At 38.1% G+C, this 24,167-nt stretch overlaps 1 protein-coding gene across 10 annotated transcripts in view; it reads left to right on the top strand.

Annotated features, from left to right (window-relative positions):
• SOX6 (SRY-box transcription factor 6) overlaps window positions 1-24,167 on the top strand; it is a 356,555-nt gene that overhangs the window by 257,194 nt on the left and 75,194 nt on the right. For all 10 annotated transcript variants that reach the window (XM_068148073.1, XM_068148071.1, XM_068148069.1 and 7 more), the window contains one exon: window positions 7,953-8,032. In XM_068148073.1, coding sequence (XP_068004174.1) covers window positions 7,953-8,032 — 80 coding nt within the window. The remainder of the gene's footprint in view (window positions 1-7,952; window positions 8,033-24,167) is intronic.

Raw genomic sequence — 24,167 nt, 5'->3', positions numbered from 1 at the left:
CAGAGGAATATAATTTAATTAGCAGGGTTCAAATGGGCAACTTTTTGTTTGATTTCAATCTGAATAATAGAAGGTTTTGGTAGTTCAGCCCAAGTCATCATTCAGACTTGTAACAGGTCATATAGCCTTGTAGTGAAATATGTTTTGAGATGATTTAGCAAATGTTATGATTTCTTTCTTTTTTTTCCTCTGAGTTTACAGGACTCCTGGGGAATTCAATTAGGGATATAATGGTTTGAAGCTACTTTCAGAGCCTCCTTGTAAACAGGGCTTTAAATGTTTAAAGACACGTTGCCAAAGGAATTCAATGTAGGAAGATAGTTAAGTAAATAAAAGTCAACCTTATTTTCATTTGTACATTCTTTGTAAGTGACCTCAGTCCAGAAGCAGCAACCTTATTTTGCTCATTAATAGTATTCCTTGTCAAACTGCCTTTAGCATTTTAACCTGATAACTGATAATTACAAAACAGAAATACCAGCTTCTTTTTTTGACATTAAATATGAAATGTACAAAGTAAAGCATTGATCCTGCTCCTACTGATGTCAGTGGTGTTTTTGCTGTTGACTGCAGCAGGAACAGGGTCAAATCCAAAGTGCAGCCTCATAATACATGAGGTAAACAGCATACTGATGAAAAGCCAGGTTGAACCTAAAATAATTTCTAGCAAGTTTACTTAGTATTAGATGAAGTGAGGCCAAGCAGGATTTCAGCAAGTATTTCCGTTTGTCCCACTCCCTTCTGTCTCTTTAGTCTAGAGATATTCATCTTTAAACATGGGACCTTAGTCCAGTTACTGTCTTATTTTGCACATTTAGAATTCCCAAAGTTCTTTTCAATTTGACAAACTAGGACACTGAATGCAGGAACCAGTCACTAGAGCTCTGAAAGGCAGCTGGCTCTAGATGGCACAGGATGATGGTCATTCCCATGCATCACCACCTCACAACAGTTGAGGTCCAAAGACTAGAATATTTTATCTCCAAAGATGTAACGAGTTGCCAGTTGTCAAAAATGTCTACAACGCCCTGGCTAATACCTTTCTTTTCATCAACACAAGAAAGCACGTGCGCTATTTTGCTTTCTTTTCCCCTTTTAATCTGAGATGCTTTCTGAATACTGACTATTCGAGATTAAGGTCTGGGTTGTGCTCCCCCCTGAAAGGTGTTATGTCAGATCACGTCGTGCTGATTTTGACTCTGTAGTCTGCTTGGTATAATAATGACTCAGGAAGAAGCGTACCGGCACGATATCCTGCTAAAGAACAGATTTGTGCACTTACTCTAAAGTGATCCTTACAGGATAGGTACTATTCTAACACTTTATTGAGCTTGCACTGCTTTACTTGTGATCCTGTTGGCCTCATCACAGAAGGTCATACAGCTGTAGAGCATTGTTTTTACTCGCTGGAATGCAGAAAGAGAGAGATACAACAACAGTTAAAAGAATGAAGTGCAAGCAGAAGTCAAGGGCTAGATATTTCAGACCACAGCTAAGCAGTTTGCTAGTATGTTATCTCCACATATATGGGTTTATAGCCTGCTGATTCTCATAAAGCCCAGAAGTCACAATGATTTGATTATACCCAGTGGCTTGCAAGAAATGAGAATAATCTTACTTTTAGTATATTTAGTAAATTCTACAGTGTGTGTGGCATAGGTAGGTGACCAGTATAGTACTTTCTGTTGAGAGACATGATTTAAAATGCACTTTGACTACACTTGGTATTGATTGATTCCTATTTTTGGCATTCTTGGCACGGTAGTTAAGGAATTAAGGAAACTGGAGATTAAGCTACACTCTTTCACAGAGAGGGTTCTTCAAACTCATTTCTGAGGAATATTTATGAACCTGACTACTTCTACCTGTACTCTTCTACTTTTGTGAAAAATGAAACTTTCACCTCTAGAACAATCAGTTCAGACTCATACTTCTGAGGAAAGATTATAGATGAATTAACTCTTCAGATTCTTACCATTTTATCTTTCATTTCCTGTTTAGTTTCTACTTCATTTGACTCTAGTTTGAGTTTTGACACTGTCAGTTTTCCATGACGTTCAGAGAACACAGTGAGAGGGGTTTCAATAATAGGAGCTGTGGGAACTGAGTACTTTGGAAACTGACTGTCATTTAGGGAATGTCAAGTATTGTGTGCAGTCACTTAGTTTGCTTTGCCCACAAAATAGGCTAGATATAAACCCACTCTGATATAGAAGCAGTGTATCAGTTACTGTGACAGTGCAGCCAAGATGAGAAGTTCTGCCTTAGTGCATGAGCTGGAGTATGATTATATACACATGTCCATAAAGATGTATCTTCATGGGCTAAGTAGGAGCTAATTTCATGGCTGTGTAGTTCAATGCCAAGATATTGGTTGCCAAATACTGTTGCAAATCTGCATGCAAACTCCATGCCTTGAAGTGAGAAAATGGTATTCCTATAACAAGCTACACCAGGTCATGCTCTCAATGGAAGGATCTGTAGAAGGGAGGAGAATTTATTAGGTTCTGAGGCCCTTCCAACACATACCATAGTTGCTCCTGAACTCCTGAGCTGAGAAAGTCATTATGAATAGAAAACACAAGGAATTGCTAATATACACCTATAATTTGTATTGGAGCCTGACAGGACAGGCTGTAACAGCCCATCTCCCCCCTCCTCACCTCCCTCTAGTATTTTGGAGCTCTAGGGTGAAACAGGCCAAAGTTAGCAAGTGTTGATGACAAGTAATAATTACATTAGAAAAAACGTCCCCAAAGTCCCATGCTTCCTTATGTATCTCAAAGTCATGTAATATAATTTTCCGGCATGGTAAGTACTAATTGAGAAATCAGAGCTGCATAGACCACCTAATTAATTTTTTATACATATTTCAGTATTTATAGTATATGCCAGATTAATTAAAACTTTAGGGCGCTGTGCATCTCAAATGACTGTTGTGACTATTGACCTGCAGGCGCTTGACGAGCCTCGTAGAGTACCTGGTTGTGGGGGTTGCCACTTATTCCAGTGGGAAGCCGAGAGTGGCAGCTGTTAGGAAGCTAATACTTGCCCAGAGATGCTACGCAGTTAATATAATTATTTTGCATTCCAAATACAGCAAAGCAACTGCACTGGCTTTCTGACTGTGACCACTATACTGACTACTTGGAACTGGTGGGTAACATAAGTACCATTATACGTCCTCTCCCAGTGCAAATTTCCCTTCACTTAACCAACTGCACGCATCCACGAAAAGTTAGTGGGCTGAAGTATCCTTGAATGTGATTAGCGTGTCCCCATTAGTGCCCTGGGTAAAGAGGAGAAGATAGTTCACTTCTGCATCTTGCAGTTCTCAAAGTATTGCTCTCTTCAAGTGTTTGTACATAAAAGAGAATGGGCAAGTAGTATGATGATGGAGTAAAGATGCAAAGTAGCCAGACTACTTTGAGCAGAGCTCAAACAGAGCTACTGTTTTCTCTAAGCAGAAAATGGGAGGCCCAGTCTCTATGCTGGCTGCACAGAAGCAGTCCACGTGATTTGGAAATGAATGATCACTTTTGCTTGACAGTCTTCTGCAAATGTTTTGTATTATATCAGTTCTTTACCAGATGTAGAAAGCATCTCTGAAAAAAAGATTACTGAAAACAGGGATACTGAGGTTGTAAACCTCTATTTAAAAAGGATTTATAGAGTGATACGTTGCAGTGTCTTTTCAAAGCATTTCTTCATATTTCATACATAAAGTATATAAAGACCATGATTAGAATGGCTAAGAAACAAAACCTGTCTGCCTACCTAGGTCATTCTGCTTTATACACAAAAAAGTAATTTACAAGAGATTTTGCTATACTAGCAATACAATCAATTGTGAAAATGTAGACTGGGGTTTTTTAGGCTGGTGGCAAAAATCGTGAGAAATGGAGCTAACATTCTGGCCTAGTTCTGTTCCTTCTTGCATTGGGGCAAACCAACAGTAATTCCTTTGAAATCAAGGAACATAAAATTAGGTAAAACACAAACAAAACTGTCAGACTTACTGTCATCTGTCTGGACCTCAGAGCACTCCAATACTGTGAGATATTTGTCATCAAACTGATTAAACTCCTTGATTACTATAGCTAATCCACTTAACTTACATGATCTTTGATCCTCTGGACTTCATTGATATTCATCACTGCAGTTTCTATTTGGAATAGGCCTTTTATAAGTTTTTCCTGAAGCTGTGTAAGGTGGATTAAATTTTGTATAGCACAGTACTCATATTTTCAGAAGGCTACTGTTCCTCTTGGCAGGTGAGAACAGAAAGTGTACATCAAGTTAACTGTGTACTGAGTTGGATGTGTATCTTTGCGTGGCAGAGGTGCTGCATGAGCCTTCTTTCTAGTGGAAATTCCCCAGGACTGAGTTAGTCTGTTATGTCTTCCCACTTGGGTTTTCTGGTTGGAACAAGGAGTTTGTAACCTCAGGATTTGTTGTAACAAGGCTTATGTGCCTCACTCCTAAATGTTGAGGTAAGAGCTGGAATTGGTAGTAGGCAGCTGAGTATTTTCAGCTGGGATTTGGCACTGAAGTTCTTTACTTGCAGGCAGACAACTGGGGCAATTGCTTTGGCTGTGGCATGAGGATGGCAATAAAGTGGTGTTGTGGCAAACCCTGCTCAGAACTAAGGCAGAACTGAGGTAGTTTCATCAGACAGGGGAGATGCTCTGTAGTACTGCCTTAGGCAGTTACCTGTATTAAAATCTTCTTCAATTCTGATGCTTCTGCACAAACAAAATGTGTGCTGTGTGCACAGCTATTGCAGCAGTGGGCATCTTACAGTTGTGTTTTAGGAAAGATGTGTAATAAGGCAATATCTGCTCCCTACCCTGAGTCTTGCAAAAGCCAGACATCCTTATTTCCTCACTGCTTACAAAGCCTCATTGATCTGGAAAGTCCATGCATCCTATAAATGAAGTCCACTAAGCTTCACCACTTCAAATAAGACAGAAATATTTACATTCTTTCTGTGTGGAATACATGGCACAATTGCTCACTACATTCATTTGGAAATGTTGCTCCACCTGATAAAGAAAACAGAAGTCTGGTATACTTTTCCATGGCTTGTAAACACCAATTTATATATAAACAACATCAGCCAAATGTAAACAGATAATCAGCACAGCAAAGTGATCGAAGAGATCAGTTTGCAAAGCATGACAGATTGTCTTGGGGCATTCTTCTCACTCCTGGTTATCAAAGGCCAGCACACACCGGTACCTGGAGCAGACCTGTTTGAACATGTACTGCTGCCTTTTGTACTAATTGGAAAGAATGGATCCTCATACAAGTGTTCCAAATTGAGAAACAAATTTGAAAAAGAGTTGCTACAATACATTGAGTGATTCCTTGCCAAGACTGCTACCGAGAAACTTCTTGATCCATTCTTGCACTGAGAAAATATGAGGGGGAAATATGTACCTTCTGTAATTACAAATTAAAATCAGCCCATTCCTGCATGCTCAATTTCCTCAAGTACCTTTGCCTTGCTTTTACTACTTAGTATCAGCAAAGTACTCCAGAGCTGAGAGTACTAATTTTTGTTTTCAGCACAAAGATGCTGCTAAGATGCTAGGACTTGGCCATAATTTAACATGTTAAAAGGTGGGGGGGGGAAGAGACAATATTATGTTCTAATAGCAAATAAATGCCATAACTATAAAATTATTTTTCTTGTAGCAAAAGAATGAAATGTAGCCGGCAGGTGAGCCAGGGAACACTGCAGGGCGTGGTAGAGATGCTATTCAATTAACTGTGAAGCCAAAAGATTCTGTTAGAGTGTGGTGTGTGTGTGTGTGTGTATAAAATATCTGACTATTTCAAACCATAGGAGCATGACAGCTGTGAAAAAGGAGTGCCACAGGGAATTCTTTTAGAGTTTGATTTTTTTTAAAAATATGTTTGACATGGAAAATGTTTTAGTACAAATAAAGCAACTGGTATTGAACTTAAAAAACTGCATGCAGAGGGGGAGGGAGAAAGAAGAGATTGCTGTGTGGAACAGGAATGAATAATTCATGATATTTAAAGAAAGAATGCCTCCAAAATGTTCTGCAAGGCAGTCCATGCAGATAACTCGGATGGTTATTCCTTCTCACCCCCCCCCCCCACCCCCTCCATTTAAAGCATCATTAATTCAACATCTTTGTGATTCTTTTAAAACCTCGTCAGATCTTTCTGAAAGAAACATTATGTAACTTAGATTAGGATCTTATTTATTCAGATAATTTCATATAAATATCAAGGAGATAAGTGGGATTATTTAACCATAAAGAGACAGCTTTAGTACTTTAAGAAAAGGATCTAAGAGGTTTTTTTTCCTGCCCTTTTTTTTTTTTAATAAAGAAAAAAAACCCCTCCAAACATCATGGCAAACTAAAATCAGCCTCATGGAAGGAGGAAATAAGGGGAGATATTTTGAACATTACTCCATAGGACACCAGTACAATATAGTGTTAGTGAATGCATTGTAGCTCCATATGCAATCAGAATCCAATTGTTACTGGACTGTGTACAAGCACATACTGTGCTCAATGGTCTGATGAGGTATTATGGATATGATGCAAAGAGACCTTGCGGATTAGACATGTACAATTTATTGAAAAAGTGAAACTGGCGAATATTTAAACTGAGCTGAATACAATAGCACTTCAAGAGGTAAAAAGGGAGAGTTCTGAGTAACCCAATGATTGAAAGGACTTTAGTTTTCATTATTTAGTTGAGGAGACTAATAAAAAACAACCAACCAACCAAAAACAATCAAAAATAAACCAAACAAACCCAAACCAAAAGCAACCCAAAAATTCTAGCCACTGGAATGTCCTGATTGTATTATTCTGGATTTCTGCTTTCAGTGTGGAAAAATTCATGTAAATCAGAATGATTCCGGTAAATCTCCAAAAGGTACAGAGGAGGAGCCTGTTAAAATGTAGCCTACAGACAGTACATAACACTAACTTAAAAAAAAAATAGATTGAGCCAAAGTCATATACTTTTAAGTCATAGTTACAGTGTAATTTATCTATCACTGCATTAGTTTTTATGTTACAGATTACACTGCTAAATTATTTCAGCCTTCCTTGATTCTTTGCATTGACTAAGGTTCCCAGTGGCACTCTGTGATATGTTGTTGCAGTGACTTAAGATGTGGGAAACACCACAGATGCTCTAAGATATAATGCTTCAATAATATCTCTTATTTTCTAGAGAATTTCTTGTCCACTCACTATAAAGGACACACATTTTCAGTGCCCAGTAAACAGAACACAGAAATTTTAGTGCTTGAATCTTCATGTGACTGAGCAACTACCTAATCTTTCAACCTTGGTAGGGTTCCAGATCTAAGAGAAAGGTGAAATTGTATTTTGAGCTCTTTTGAAAAGTTATTTAATTTTGTTTTCCTCTATGGCTAACCTTAAAGGACTTGTCCCACCATACAGAACCTCAAACCAAAGAAAAACCTCAACCTATATTGAGGCAACTAAGCAGCTTTCCCAGGAAAGAGCCACTCGGTACTGAAATCACCCTGTATTAAGCAGGGCTGAAATTTCTTGGGCTAGAACAAATTTCTCCAGTTTTAAGGAATGTTCCTCTGGGAACCATTGGAGTTTCCTGGGGTATGTTGTCTGTGTGCCTATGGCCTTGAGGGCCATTTTCTGCCCAAACATACATGCTTTGAACACATGCTTCTGAAAATGAAAATCACGAGTATCACGTTTATGTTTTGCCAGTTTGCCTACCAGCTATCTGCTAACAAAAAAAAGTTCCAAGGGAGCATGGCAAGTCCGTGCCCAGCAAAGCCTTTTGTTTTTGCAGATGTTTGGGCTTAGAGGAGTGCTGTGGAGCATAGGCAATCCTCGGTCCGTGTTTGCACTTGTCTGCTGCTATTCTCTGCTCATTGTCTGAACCTGCACGCATTGTTCTCCCGACAGGTGATAACTACCCTGTGCAGTTCATTCCATCAACAATGGCAGCTGCTGCTGCTTCTGGACTCAGCCCTTTACAGCTCCAGGTATGTGCCAGAACAAAAAAATGTGGGATCGAAGCCAACATTTTAGGGGAAAACTGCTAACCAGCTGTATGCTAAATAATAGTCTGAATGTTAAATAATTTTCGAGCACAGCCCAGAAGGATTAACACCTTATGTACTTAGGGTACTGCAAATACAGCACCGTGCGACCAACCTTGATTCTGTGAGTGAAAGACATTGTTCTGTGTGTTTTATATGGGCAGAATTAATGGTATTTTTCTTTTAATTGCGTGACCAGTTGATGGGAGATAAGTTCAAAGATCTTTTTTGTACTTCATTTTTAATTTAGTCTTTCTCCTGTACCTGCAGTGCACTACTTTTAATTGGATCAGTGAGTGTATCAAAACAAATACATGTTATTGAGGATTTTCTTCTCTGCAGACAGTATGGTGCTGACAATACAATAAATTGCAAAATCTTTCAGCTTCTGTGTTTAGCTAATCTCAACCTTTCTGTGCATTAAGCTGGTCAGATGCCAAGCATGGGCAGGAGCCTTGGTTTGGTCTTATTTTATTTTTATTTGTATTTTTGGCATGTGTAGAAAGAAATGCTGTGAAAGAGAGAATTTATGTGCCATATTATTAGCTACCTTTTTGTGGCAAGAAGTTCTTAATTTCACAAGAAAAGACACAACAATGTCATAAATAATAAACAAACAGTCAAAAGCTTTCAGAGTTAAAATGTGTGGAAAGGAAGTGTCTGAACATGAGAGGAAAGGCCATTAAAGATGCATGTAACTATTTGCAAGTAAACCTTTGATAACCCTGTTGGAGTTAGGTTACAGTTGGGTTCAGATGCAAAGTAAGTATAAATTATGTTGAGTAGCAAAGTACTGCCATGTTAATATCCAAATATCTACTTTATCACACTTCTTCAATTATATAATTTTCCAGGGGGACCAGAGCAAATTAAAAATCCTCTGTCTTTACTCAGTGCTGATATTCTTCCTGCTAAGTTAACTCAGGCTAAGTGAGAATGGGACCAGAACTCACTGTTCACTGATGGTCCAGAACTGGCAAAATATACCCTTTGAGTTTATGTCTGACTTAACCTACAATCAAAACTTGAAAAGAGAACGCCATGGCACTGCAGGGAAAGAAGTCCAAAAAGTACTTTTGGGTCATGATAGTATTATGTTAAGACCATACCTTGGCCAGACTTCAAACCAAAAGGAAGTTTTACCAAAGGAAAAATAGCAGGTGTCCATTGAAAAATCTATATTTAGATACTTATTGTGGTGCTAATAAATTCAGAAATATTTGAGTGCTTGAATTTCCCTGCAGATATATTTGTTATAAAAGAGTTTTTCTGTTTATTCCCCCCATTTCTGTTTTATTTGAATGTCATTAAAACCTTTGATGTTTCATGGTCATAAGACCTTAAGTAACAGAGTACTTAACCTTCAATTGATACCTGTTCATCTAATTGCCAAATTGGCTGAAGTAAATTTTATTTGTTCTTACTATTAATATTACTGTTGTGTAAATTCCCTAAGTGTTCCCTTAATGAAAACGTATTTGGGTGTGTTTGTTGGAGGGAATTTGTTGTTATACCTGATGTGTCATGAAGGCTGCTAGGGGTGTGTATCATTTCAGCTCATTTTTCCACCTTTGATTCCCTTCCCCCTCCTTTCTCTGTTTTGCTTCCATTCTTCCATCTGCCCCACCCACTTATTTATTTACATGAATGCTGTGGCCATGGTATCTGAGTATTTCCCAAGTGCTTAAAAATACTGATCACAAAATTAATCTCTGTTCCTTTCAGCCAGTAGGAGAAATAGCTAATTCATTTGCAGGTTTGGTTTTGTTTCTACATGTGAGCGTGTGTGTAGTATCTGTTTGGAGAACTTGGAGAGGGAAAACTATTTCAATGAAAAAAGGCTTTGCAGTAGTTCTAACATTTCAACTTTATCAGGACATTATTATTACTACTATTATTATTATTATTTCCAAAATTATATTCTGTAATCCATATCCAGCTGCAGTGGAATTTATGTCAGCTTCAAGTCTATATTCTCCTATTTTTTCACTGATGGCTTTTTACTTTTTGGGGGATGCCCATGCTTCAGGTAGGAGCTAGCAGCGATTTTGTGTTCTTATTTTCCTGTGTGTCAGGACAACTACTATGGAAGCTCTGAATCTAATAGCACAGAAAACAATTTACTTCCAGGTACATCATGTAACCATAGCAATTATTCCACAGAGAATGTTTCTCCAGTGAACAATTTGTAATTAATGATCTGCCCATCTTATTCAAGCTATTTGGCACACTGGTATCAACATGGATTTTCTCTGAATTGTATGTCTGTGTTCACCAGTGGATTATGTATCTCCATGAGTTAAAAACTTCACTGAAATAATATCTAAGAATTTCTCCATAAACTAGTTTCTCTCTTGTGGGCCTTGCATTAAAAATAATAATAAAATTAAATTCTTCTTCAGCACCAGACCTCATTGACCCATCTGCTTTTAAGGTCTTACATCACATTGATTCATCAGCTAGTGGTAAAAGATCATTAATATACAGATGCAGCTTTGAGTATCCTGAAAGAAAGTAGTAATTACCACATGTGTATGCCAGTCCATGCTCCTGAAAAGGTAGCTTACTCTGCTTTGAGTTGACATCAGATAACTTCTTTTTATCTGTATACTGAGGGTGACCTTGGTGATGTTGACAAACAAATTAAACCTTCTTTGTTCACACTTACCACTGAGAGCTCAGACCCATGACAGCAGTTTCCTCAACAACCTAGCCAAGGTTTCAATACGTGTGATAGGATTCTCAGTGTGAGGAAGAGTCTTGCTGATGAGGAACAGTTCTCTAGGTATGATCTAGGACAAAGGACAAAGCTATTTCTGTCCAGCTTCAAACAACTGTAAATGAATCCCATCCAATCAACTATCTGCTAAATAGTTAACCAAAGTAGTATTGCCAAATATACGTGTAGCAGGTATACATAGTGGTGTGTGGATCAGTTCTGATGCACGTGTGTAACAAAAGTGTGTTGCTTTAATCAGTGTGGGGAATGTCAATAATTTTCTCCTTGTTCCTCTTTTTTATACCCACAATCTCTGGGATTTCTCCCTTTTCCTGCTTCCCTGATTTTTTTCCCCCCCTAGCTGTCAAATGACTGCACTGATATTAAGAAATTCTAGATAGTAGTTTTGCTAAATGAGTGAACTTGATCATGAGGTGGGTTTTCCCAACACTCACAGTGCCGGGTAGTAGTAACCTAGTTTCTGAGAAGTCTCAGTGGTGGCAGAGGTGGCACCTGTACGTCCTTACTTTCAGAAAGGAATGTTACTATATGCTCTTTATTATTTTTAAAAAGTCTGCCTTCATTCTTAGATATTTCTACAAAGCAGTCTATGTGGTAAATAAGGAAATGTCGCAACTCTCTCAACCACGACTGATAAACTGTTGATAGAAATGGAAGTACTACAATGATGCTAGCTGGAGTTATTCCTAAACAAAGTGAGCTCTAGGAAAAAAAAGCAAAACAAAAAAAGCTTTCGTTCATAACTCTTTCCCCAAACTATTTGTGTAATTTGTCCTTCAAAATTTATCGCTTATAACACTAATGAACCTTGGCAAAGCTTTATTGAAGTCGCAGCTGTGTTTTCGAAACCTGAAGTTTTTATAATCCATTGAAAAAAATAATCAGATTTTAACTAAACACATACTTGTCTATTTCTCTTCTCCCCTCCCATTTCATCCCACTCCTCCATACTTTCTTCTAATTGCAGAGAAGGTAAATGACCTTTTTTTTTTATACTGCTAGGTGTAGATCCAGTGTGCCGCTGAAGCATTGCATAGCCTGCCTCAGGGGCACAATATTAGTGCAGGGAAGGCCAAAGAATGCTATTTTTAGTTGAGCAGTTCAGCAGATGGAGGCATGAATACTCATATATCTGAAGGTTGAGAGGTTTGAACCATTAATTTTGATAATGTATTTAACCCTGGGAACAATCAGAAACTGTAACTCTAAGGTTACAATGCTTTTGACCTTTAGAGAACAGAGGGCACTTGGTACAGTAAACAATATATTACATTTCTACTTATTCCAATTCTCTCACACATATAAATTTCAGGACATAGTTGACATTTGCTTTCCTCAGCTATTTTAGTGCTGGTCCTTAAAGTAAGTCAGGAAGAATGTGCAGGAAAGAGGCCAATGTAATGCGACAGTCATGTAAATATGGCCTTTAAATAGCTAAGATGTTAAATGTGGCCTTTTATGAAGAAATATTATTCTCGGGAACTAGAATCTTGGTGAATTATTATTTCAATGAAAAAGTTGTTTTAGTGGACTGCTGCTCTTATGGAGTTTCTTCTGTATGTTGTAACCTTAAAGCAATTTTTCAGCGAGGCTAATATGATCTGATAGTGATAGCTCACGCTGGAGGTGATTTGGTCCCACTCTGGTACCACATCATGCAAAGTGATGTACCTGCCTTATGTCTTATTAAATGATGCATGCTCCTCTTCAACAAATATAGCAGTTAAATATCACGCAGCTTAAGTATTTCTAATTAAAATATCTCCATGTGTCAGCATATTGGTAATGTATTATTTTAATCCATTTATTTTGTTTATGAAACAGTGACATATGTTTAGATTGTGAAATATATGAGCCTTAAAAATCACTTTATTGAAGAAAATTAATTTCTACAATGCTGTCTCAGTAATGTGTTCACTCACCCAGTCATTCACTGGCAGGGCTGCCAGTCTTAATGTTGGTTAGACACAGTTTAACAGTTTTATCTGACATAACATTCTCGGATGTAGGCAATAATAATTTTTTCAAATGCAAAACCCATGGGGGTTTTTGTGGGTTTTTTTTTGGTGTGTTCCCCCCCCCCCCCTTAACACAATAAAAAATAGGGATTGGGTAAATGCAAAAGAGATTTGGTTAGACCAATCAAAATTAAAAACAGCTAGTTACCTTTTCAAAGTTAGACACTGTAATTTGTTTGTCAGCGGGTAGATGTTTGGGTCAGCACTGTGAGTGAGTGACTGTCAGCAGGAATTCCTACTAGACAAGTAATTTCCCTCAATGTATTACTGACAGATTGCTCACTTCTTCAAATCACTAGAGAAAACAAACTTAATATTGTTACAGGCAGAGTTTCTGTCTTCATTAGCCTTATAGAATGATTTTATCTAGCATTCAAAGACTACTGAGCTCTAGGTGGGCATATTTTAACAGAATGTTCCTTATTATGACACAGTGAATAGTGGCCTAAATTAAGGGAATGGTGTGTGCAAATTTCAGTGTATGGAAGTAGTAAATTAAATATTTTGGTACTTTTCTTATGTAGAAATTTAGGTTGTAGCAAAGGAAGGGAAGAGGTTGAAAGAAGATTTTATTAGGGCTCTGAGAGATCAAGCAAGCCCTTTAATGAAAATAAAATTAAAAATATGCCAACCTTGCAATACTTTGGAAAAATTTAATTAAAATCAATGAAATAGTTATACTCGTGCCTTTCCCTGCTTGAATGTTTATGTCTCTGTATGTAATATCTATGTTATCAAGTTGAATTATATCAGTGGCAGTATCAATGAAAATTATGTCATTGGCTCAGTATTTTACCATATGACCTCCCTTCTTTGCAGAATTTCTTAATACTCCATCTTCTCCTATTCCTTCTCATCTTCAGCCCTGAATTATCTGGTGAAGTGATTTTCATCAGGAAAATACAGCCCATCAAAACCGAGAAATTTTTGCCAGGAGGGTTTTGCTATCTCCCCCAGTAATGGCATCCCTGATCAAAATGAGTTTTCCCATTCTCTTCGTTCGTAAAAGTGGACATATAAACAAACAAAACCATTAGCTTGAGTAATCAGCCTTGCAGCTGCAAGACCCTTTTCTCACTCATTTAATGCCCTTCATCTCCAGTGACTGCTTTAAACAGCTAGTCTTTGTTACTCTTATTCTTGCTTAATGGAACAGTGTCACATTATTTAATAAAATTATAATAAAATTATAGGAAAGTTTGAGAAAGAGACTGTTTTTTATAGTCTGTAATAGTTTCAGTACTTGGATGAGGCAAGCTTAAGTCCAGTTTTGGGCTTTGGTTTCCCCACCATTGCAGGAAGGACACTAGCCACTGAACTGTGACCCAGACTGGCAAAGCTCCCTTTGGATGACAAAACCCTCCTCTGCTTTGGGATGTGCTCTCATCCTGCGCCTGCTCTCCTTTCTCAAGAGGGAAGACTTTTTAGTCTGGTAACTAGGGATCAGGCTCCTGGCATGACTCCCATCTTTTGCACCTTTAGATCTTTCCAAACAGGACAGCTGCCTTCCAGGCCCATATGCTCTGTTCCAGCGAGAATTTGCAATTGAGATCATAAATGGCACAGACATAAACTCACTTATCAGGAAACTTGTGTGTTTAAAAAGATGTCATCCTTACAGCCTAGATTGCAGGAGGTTTCTCTGTCTTTTCAGTCTGTATCAAGGCAGAATCTTGAGCCCAAGTGACTCTAGGAGGCTGAGCCCCCAGCGTCAACAAGACGTCGCTGCCTTAACCACTGGCTGCCCCTCACTGAAAGCCCAGGCTCTATTTTAAAATACAAAGCTCCCTCCCTAGAGTATGTATTCACTCAGAAGCCAGTAAGAAGCAAATAAGTTCTTGCTGCATTTACTGACAGAGCACCAGAGGCACCAGTACTACAGAATGCCATCAGGGGACGAGCATGGTTTTTAAAGCTCTTTTAAAAGTGTGGCATCCCTTTGGGGAATAGGCTGACTGTGAGGCATACTCTGAGCTGGCAGTTGGATTCCTTCAAGCTTTCTAGAAATGTATATTGTGTATGCCTTACAGGAGTTAGGTACAAGTGAATATGCTTCTGAAATTTTATTGTACTTCTGATAACCACAGAGCAAGCTGCTTAATTTGGCTACAAATTACAAACATGAAGGATTTTTTTTTCGTGTAAGGTGTTAACATATTTGAATGTTTAGGAATTTAGCAGCTATTAGGTTAAAGACAAAAGTACCTTTTAAGTCGGGTCTATAAATGAAGGATAATACATACTTCTGTATGATCATTCCTTCCTTACTAATTACTACAGAAAAAGAAAAATGAGTAACTCATCTTTGATCTGAATTAAAAGTTCTAAGACTACGGATGGTTAGATGAGAGCAACTAGGTATAGACATACACATACATGCTCAAAGGAAGCAGTGTCATTCTCTTAAAGATGCTTGGACTGGAAAGTTATGAACACCTCCCTGATTTTGGAGGGGTTTTGATTGTAACTGAGTATTCCTACCCACTGACTCAATTCAGAAAGAAAGGGAAATTCATAACAGATGAGATAGAACTCATCAAATCAGTGTAGGTACTGCTGTCACCAAATGGAGTTGTCTTTGTTGAAAAAATGGGGATATTACTTCCAACATTGCTTGTCTGAGATTTGTTTGGTCTGTGATGTATTAAAATCAGTGTGATTGAGAAACTAGAAAAGTGTCTTAACACATAGAAAGTATTGGAATCATCTGTCCTTAAGACTCAACATGAAGGCTGTATATGTCTGGAGGCACAGCAGAAAGCTTGTGTATCAGTCCTAACAAAAAAAATAGAGGCTGGAAGGTGGAGCATCTTAAGGAAGACAGGAAGATAAAGACATATAAGCTCAGATGTTGGTATTAAGGGACTTTTCAAGACCTAAAGGAATCATTCCCAAAAGCTAGTGAAGTCAACATAATAAAGCACATGTTTTGGTGTTGTGCATTAGTTACAGAAAATAGCAAAGCATGAAAATTAATAAATATTTCAGGTGTAGAAATAGTTAAGAGGCTGTTGTCATATCCATTGGTATTTTTGGAAGGGAAGTGAGAAATAAAAGAGGCAAAGTCTTTTCAAAGAAATTACATCAGTTTTCCTACACACTAGTAACAGAACAAGTCACCAAATTTAACTAGTCTGTAGTATATTAAAGACCACATCTGTGAAGTGTCGGTAGCAATGGATCAGCTGGCTCTGGCCAGCCTGATCTCGTGTGGGGTGTCCCTGCCCATGGCAGGGGGGTTGGAACTAGATGATCCTTGTGGTCCCTTCCAACCCTGACTGATACTATGATACTACTATGATCCAGTACAGGCCATATCTTCTGCCGCAGTCTTCAACACCTGGGGAAGGTCTAAGATCAGGCCTTGTGACCATTTTAATCTGGCGCCAGCACTGTTGCTGAAACATCACTGCAGTTCAGAAAACATGGCTATCTGATGCTGAAATCATATTTATTTGTGTAGAACAGCATCAACACACAGTGAATTTGTAATATTAAGATCCTGGTTACCTGGTTTTGAGGTGCAAATGTGGTATTTTTTTTTAACGTGTAATTTTTCTAAGCCCATTAGAATACGTTTTGCATAATTTTATGTGCACTTCCTTTAAGGAAATTATTTAATTTTCCTTGAAGGTGCATGAAAGTTCTAAATATACAGCAAAAGATCAGTGTGAGGTATCTGCTAAGCAGCCTGTAAAGCGCAATTATTTCTTGTGCTTTAAAATACCTGTAAACTGGGCTTGTTTTCAGCTTCACAAAGAAAACATTCCACTGTTTTCTGCATTTAAATATACATTTTAAATATGTTGACTTATCAGGTAGTGCAGCAGGCTGAACAGGGACAAACCATTTTTAATGGTATGTTAATTGAATGGGATGCTAGAGATGCACCTGAGTGACTTTTTTCCCACATGTGCCCCAGCTGACTGATAAAGCTTTTCCTGATCAGTAGAGCCAGTATGTATTTATTACATCCCTGTCTTTCGTCCATTTTTGCCAGTGAAAATAGTAGCATGGCAGCACTTTCAAAAATTCAGCTCTTAAGTGGAGAGCTGCCTGTGTCTTCTCACAAGGTGGGGTTTCATATGGGAGAACTGAGAGAGGCAGTTTAAATGGACTCTTCCTTTTTCCTGACTTGCACCCATTTATTACTGGGATGGTCTCTCATTATTCTGTCATGGGAGCCTGTAGAAATTTAGTTGTCATGCTTTTGCCTCTCAGTATGACTGGTAGTGGTAGGTGAGCATTCAGTATTCTTGTTCTGTGTGCTTGTACAGTTATATACAGGGAAATACTGTAATTGTTGTAGTTGGCTGTTTATCCAACTATATGAACCCAACCTATGCCAGATCTGAAGAAATATTTCTAGAGAAGATTTATTGCCACTTATTTTTCCCATGTCCTGACTTCTTTTTGCTTTTACTTATCCCTGTTTTTTCTGTGTGCTGCCAGGATGACAAATCTAGGTGGTCTACACTAGAAGCAGCAACTGAACAACCATCTTCTGTCCTGAATTGATTTAATCCCCTCTAGGATTAGGAGAAAAATTATATCTTTAGACCCCTTCAAGTGAGATTGTCCCTGCTACTGGCAATGGTACCAATGACATGGACATGTGCTTACTAGGAAACTCATTCACCAACTCATTTCACACAGCTCAACCAGCAGTTACTCATAATTGCTTGTAATCCTGCTGACATGAGGCTGAATGAAACTCCTGACTTCTTTCATGAAGCCTGTCTATGTGCTAACGTTAGAAAAAATAAATATCTGCAGTTCTGAAATGCAAAATTTGATAAGCTTTGATAGCTATCATCCATTCAGCAAACTTACTGTAACTAATTGCTTTTCAATCATATAATTTTATTTCTTTTATCACAGAGGCTCTCTTTAAGCAACTGCTTTTTACACTAGCATTAGTCCAGAAGACATTTCCACACATAAATGCGTGAAGCTATCTGAATTCACAAGGTAACTGCTCTTCATATAGACTTCTCACATTTACTGTTAGGGGTATTTTATATTAGCAGTAAGGAACCTGAGTTTTGGACGAACTTCTGAAAGAATATCAGAAAACCTTTTCAATTCTTTCTGTGAATCATTCGATTCACAGTGTCCCCAGTGAAGGTAATATTATGATAGCATAAAGTGAATGAAAAAAATTGCACTCTGATGCAGCCATCTGATTGCATGTTCATAATGTTCTGATAGATCTGGTTATATTTTTATTTTAAATAAGTGTGGCTTATTTGCTTTCCTTGGATACAGGAGAAGCAGCTTAACATACTAGAGCCTTTGTCCGCAGGTATCTTTGGAGATTCCTGATCCTTCCCTGCTATTCTAGGTGAACTTGTTAATGCTGTTAAGTTTAGTGCTATCCACAGTTCTGATGAAGTAGAATTTATGCTACAAAAATGCTAAAAGCAAATTCTAATAGAAGCAAACACAGGAAAATGACATAAAGATTTATCTTCAGCATTTCACATTGCTGGCTAACTTTATCCACTGGAAACTTCAAATTACTTTTTCAAGCAAATGCAGTGGTCCTTTGCTATGATTTGCTTTCTACCAAAGGTATTCAGGCTAAATGAACTTATATTTGTCTATTTAAATGGGAGGTCTGAAGGATACTTCCTAGTTTATGATTACAGGTCCTCACCCCATGTGGAAGTGGGACACAGAAGTATTTGGTCCCTCCTGCCTTCTGTGGCTCCTGTTTCCTGGCACATGGAGGTGAGCCATGTCCCCAGGCTGACCAGAGGAAAAAGTAAGCCAGGAGGTTGCACTGTGAGAGTACCGCTGCTCTCCTGGTTAAACTGTGTCTCCTTAGTTCCTCCTCTAGAGAAAAAATCTATAGAAAAAAGAATCACTCTCTGTCTGGGCTTTGATCTTGCTTTCACAAATGACTCAAAGAATTTGCATGGTAGCATCCAAACTCTTCCATTATAGTTGATAGGAAAAATAAAAGAGAGTAGATACACAAAGTGGAAGAGATGAGCACAGTGAGCGCTCCTTAATTCCTTGCCAGAACCTAATCTATATCAACTAAAATTCTTGCTGCTTTTGTCATGCCTCAAACAAAATGTCAATGTTCATATATTCCTATCTTTTAGACAAAAGATGCTTCTTTTTTTTTTTTCAGACTCCTGAGTTACTATCTATAGAAAATTAGAAATATATAATAGATATCTAAGTTCGCCTCTTTTTGAAGTGTTTTGTATAAAGAGCAGTTGTTACAACAGCAACATGCAATTGGGGTTATAGACTTATGTGCTTTTTATTCTTTTGTCTTTTCTTACACCATAAAGAGTTAAATCAGAGTTGAGTTAAACCAAGATGAGATGCCTCTTCCTCTATTAGGAGAAAAAATGCTAAGCATATATTGTGTTAAAAGGGGCTTTTTAATTATAGCATTGTCCTTCCTGCTGTTTGTCTAATTTTAGTCCAGAGAGCATTATTTAAGACAACAGGTGATCAAAGTCTAGTTTTGACATTCCAAGCATTTTTCAATAATCTTTGAGTGTGCATGGAGGTTTTTTTAGTGGTATTTACACTGAGCTCTGAAACTGCACTATTTCACTTGCACCCTCATTCAGTTTTCTACTTTGTGTGGCAGTTTCAGTGTATTCAGCAGGTTGTACGCCAGCAGATGAAACAGATGTTTAGGCCATACCAGAATGGCGCGGCATGCTGCATCAGGACCTGGATATTCCTCTTGACATCTGGATGCTGCTGGGCTGGGAAGCCTGCCTTAGGCCAGGAGGCTGTAGGAGCCTTGTGGCAGTGAACATAGGGTCCTTGCTGCTCTTTAAGCGATTAGTGCACTGAAGCAGCAATAATGCTGAATTATCGCTTGGTTGCGTTCTTCTAAGGAATCTTGGGACAAAGGGATAGTCAAGGAGGAGTATTTACAGTAAAGTCATGTTCAGAAAGACAAGACTAATTACCCTGTATTGAAAAGCTTTCTTTCTGCTCCTTTAATAGTAAAATTGTTACAAATACTTCAGGAAACTTTTTACAAGGAAGTAAACAAATAGCTTACAGAAAAACCTCCCTTTCTCATTTAAAATCATTAAAATGAAAAAAGACAATTTCAGCTACTTTCCCATTTCATGGTACGGTCAATTGTATGGAACAGACAACAAAATGTGACTGACGACAAGAAATTGAAGGTATACTAATGTTCATGCCTACTAGAGACAAAATGTGAACTTCTAATAGCTGCAGGGAAGAATATTAGGTATGGATGCTGTCTGACTTATGCATTGATTCTTTATAGTTTCACTTTATCAAGTTGAAAATTGTGCTGTATGTGCTGCTACAGCCTAAATTGTCTGCTGCAGCTCTTCCCTTTATGATGTGTGTTATTTAAACACAATGGACATGGAAATATGTGTTTAGTGTTTTGTGATTACTAGCTGTTGGACAAAATAGCATTTAGCATGCATCCCTCCACCAATAAATGTTCATTGTTAAGACCAGTGTGTTTAAATGAGGATCCTCCCAAACAGATTACAGCTTTTTGGAGAGCATGAGGTAATATGTTGAAGACGACCAGTTTGTTGCTCTCATTTAACCTCCAGTATTCTAAAGGGGTTATATTTAATTAACACTGGCTAAAGGCCTGACCTGAGAGGCAACCAAAAGTGATTGAACTGCATTTTCAGATCCAGGCTGTAATCTGTTGGGAGAGGAATAATAATAATAAAAAAAAAATTAGAAAGCACCATTTACTGAAATTCTTTCTAACTAAGCTGTATTTCAATGGGCCATTTAATGCTCAAATGGACAAAGGTATTACTTCAGTCATTGAATTGTATCAAACCCTTTCTCAGAGGCCCAGTTTAAAAACTCTACAGGAAAAGTGGCTTAGCATCATATTCTCAGCAGACCAACACTCAGTCTGTTTGGAAAGGGGGGAAAAAAAAAAAAAGAAGAGGAAAAAAAAGAGTGAAATGAGGTGAGACATGACCGCTAAGTCAGTGAGGGTTTTTGCTTCTGCCTCCAGTCGGTGGCTTCACAAGGGAGTTGCTCTTCAGAAGGCAAAAGCTCTGTATTTGCTACAGAACCCTTTAAATAATTTAAAAATATTTATTTATTTGGTGAGCTGTTACTCTGTTCTTCTGATCAGCTTCAAGCCTGCCCTTTGTTCTTTTCTGACACAGCAGAATTACAGTGTTCTTTCTGGGGGACACAGGGCTACTCTCTGCACATTACAGGGTTAGCTTTTAGACGGTCACACCGGAAGAAATAGGAAGTCTTTTTAAATATCACAGACTGTTGACACTTGTGGGGTGAGTAGTTATTTTAATAGAGCCACACCTCAAGTACTGTGTCCAGTTCTGGGCCCCTCAGTTTAGGAAGGATGTTGACTTGCTGGAACGAGTCCAGAGAAGGGCAACGAAGTTAGTGAGGGGCTTGGAACACAGCCCTGTGAGGAGAGACTGAGGGAGCTGGGGCTGCTTAGCCTGGAGAAGAGGAGACTCAGGGGTGACCTTATTGCTCCCTACAACTACCTGAAGGGGGGTTGTAAACAGGCAGAGGTTGGTCTCTTCTCCCAGGCAGCCAGCACCAGAACAAGAGGACACAGTCTCAGGCTGTGCCAGGGGAGGTTCAGGCTGGTGGTTAGGAGGAAGTTTTACACAGAGAGAGTGATTGCCCATTGGAATGGGCTGCCTGGGGAGGTGGTGGAGTTGCCGTCACTGGAGGTGTTCAGGAGGAGACTTGACAGGGTGCTTGGTGCCGTGGGTTAGTTGATTAGGTGGTGTTGGGTGATAGGTTGGACGCGATGATCTTGAAGGTCTCTTCCAACCTGGTTTATTTTATTCTATTGTATTCTATTGTATTCTATTGTATTCTATTGTATTCTATTCCATTCTATTCTATTCTATTCTATTCTATTCTATTCTATTCTATTCTATTCTATTCTATTCTATTCTATTCTATTCTATTCTATTCTATTCTATTCTATTCTATTCTATTCTATTCTATTCTATATTCTGTGGTGTATCTATGAGATACCTAACATTCTCTCTGAAATTTAATTCTTAAACAAAAAAAAGGATACCTTTTTGAATTCATTTTTCTTGCAGAGTGAGCTTTTCTTTCACATTTTTTGATGGTTCCTCATTAAAAATTCCCAACAGCCTCATAGGGTGATGGGGTGACATCATATCTTGGAAACTTGTCGAGGTGCCATAAGACTAATATATCAACAAGCTTTACTTTCTAAGGGGAAACAAATACAATATTACAGAGGGAACTGCCAGGTGCCAAACTGTATACATTGTCTTAGCTACTTACAATGATTGATAATTTATTTGAGCATTCTTTCCTGGCTTTTGCCCACAGCTTTACAGTAAATAGGTTGTGAACAGGCAGCTGCTGAGAGACTGTATTTTATCATCATAATTCAATAAAATCAACACTGTTTGATTTCTAAGGGACTCACTCTGAGGAGCAATGCCTAAATGGGATTTTGGCCTGCATTTAGCCAGCAAAGTTGAATGAGCTCTTTGATGGACATTTCTACTTCATTACGTCAAAGGAGGATGAAGTCAAAAGAACAAGAAATGCCATTTGCAAACAAAACAGAAGTGATCTTAAGAGCACCTTAATGCACCTGTGCCTGAAGGCAAGTTAGTTCTTTGTTGCACTGGTGCATGTATTTTAGCTCTGTAGTGTTTCTCCAAATTTATATGAATGTAATTGAGAGAGACTTTGAGACTGGATGTCTTTGCTGTCAGGCCATGATGATAAATAGGTGAGGATAGGGAAAACTGAGCATATAAATCTCTAAACATGGATCTTGCTGCATGTGTAATCTCATTCCACTTGTTTGGTTGTTGTTTGGGATTTTTTTACCCCCTTTTTTCTTTTTTAATTTCTTTCCCTCAAAAACATCAGCATGAGCCTTGGGGACAGAAAGTATTATCTGCAATCTGCAGAATAAGCAATGTTAATAACATTTAAGAAAAAATAGTCAAATGATAATTTCATCTTCAGTTTATATTTCCCATTACATTAAAAATTTAAGTAGATATTTTATAGCTGACAATACTTATTCAGATTCTCCCAATACAAGCCCACAGTATGGTGAATAAAATCAAACTTAAGATAATAGTGCAGTAACCACAGCATGCAAGAATAAGTCAAGGACAAAAAGATCTGTAATTTCTTTAGAGCATGTGACAATGTGAATATTTAGTTCATTCATGTTTTGAGCAGGACCTACTACATGTGCCTTGGGACTCCTCTCTAGCCAAAAGAGGAGGCAAAAAATGAAAATCTATGAAAAAAGATATGTTTTGCTAATTATTTTCCCCCCACAGAAGTCTGTGTCTTTATCACTGGCTTAACAGATCCCCTTAACATCTGTCCAGCAGACTGTGGACTTTATTAGCAGACAAGAGACCCACTAGATTTAGAGCCTGCTGGGTGCGTCTTCATCCTCACAGCTGTGGATTAACTCAGACTTTCCAGAAGAGGACAACCATATGGGATAATTGGTGTCATTGGGTAGCTAAAAAAAAAATGAAGAAACAAATGTCGTCCAAACACAATTCACTGTTTTTACAGCCACAATTACTAGTCTGTTTAAGAAATAAGAAAGGCAGCATTACACTAAAAAAAGAAAATCTATTCATATCTGTGTGGGAACCTAATCAGGCTCTTGTTTCCAATGACGATGGCTCCACAGTCGCACCAGGTCTGCGACAAGAATGCTCCTTTTGTGTGCTGATAATGTGGAAGCGATAAAATTTCCTATAAGAGACATATGTGTTTACATCATGAGATGTGTTATTTGACAAAACACTTTGTTCTCTGCATATTTTCCACACAGAGTTTCATGCTGGGTTGTTTTGCTGGAAAGCTTTGATTAGCTAGAATTAGTTGCTGAAGTAAAATAGACACTTTTGTTTTATGAGTCCTCTTGCTGAGCTGTAAATTATAGTAAAACATATAAGGAGTGACAGAAAGAAGTGCTGATTTGAACCTCTGACCCATGATCGGCATAAAAACATAAGATAACTCTTTCAAAGGACTACTGAGAGCCATAAATATTCCATGGTCCACTTAAAGTTAGGCCCTTTTAACAAAATAAAGCTGTTATTTTGCATAAGGGGATCTTGACTGCAGTACTACAATACAAGCTGCAGCATTTAAAATGTGTAGAGAATCTTTTATTTTCTCTATGGGCTGGCCATTATCCACAGCAGGGCGGTAGAAGTGAGGAGAGTGATTTTTCTTTTTCTGAACCAGTACAATGAATTTGGGGTTGGTAAAAGGATTTGGAACCGACAGACTCAGTGGTGGAATT

This window comes from Melanerpes formicivorus, unplaced genomic scaffold (assembly GCF_026170545.1).
Source record: "Melanerpes formicivorus ecotype bairdi unplaced genomic scaffold, bMelFor1.0.p_v2 SCAF_16, whole genome shotgun sequence".
Lineage (NCBI taxonomy): Eukaryota > Metazoa > Chordata > Aves > Piciformes > Picidae > Melanerpes > Melanerpes formicivorus.
This window is presented reverse-complemented; position numbering and strand designations above follow the sequence as displayed.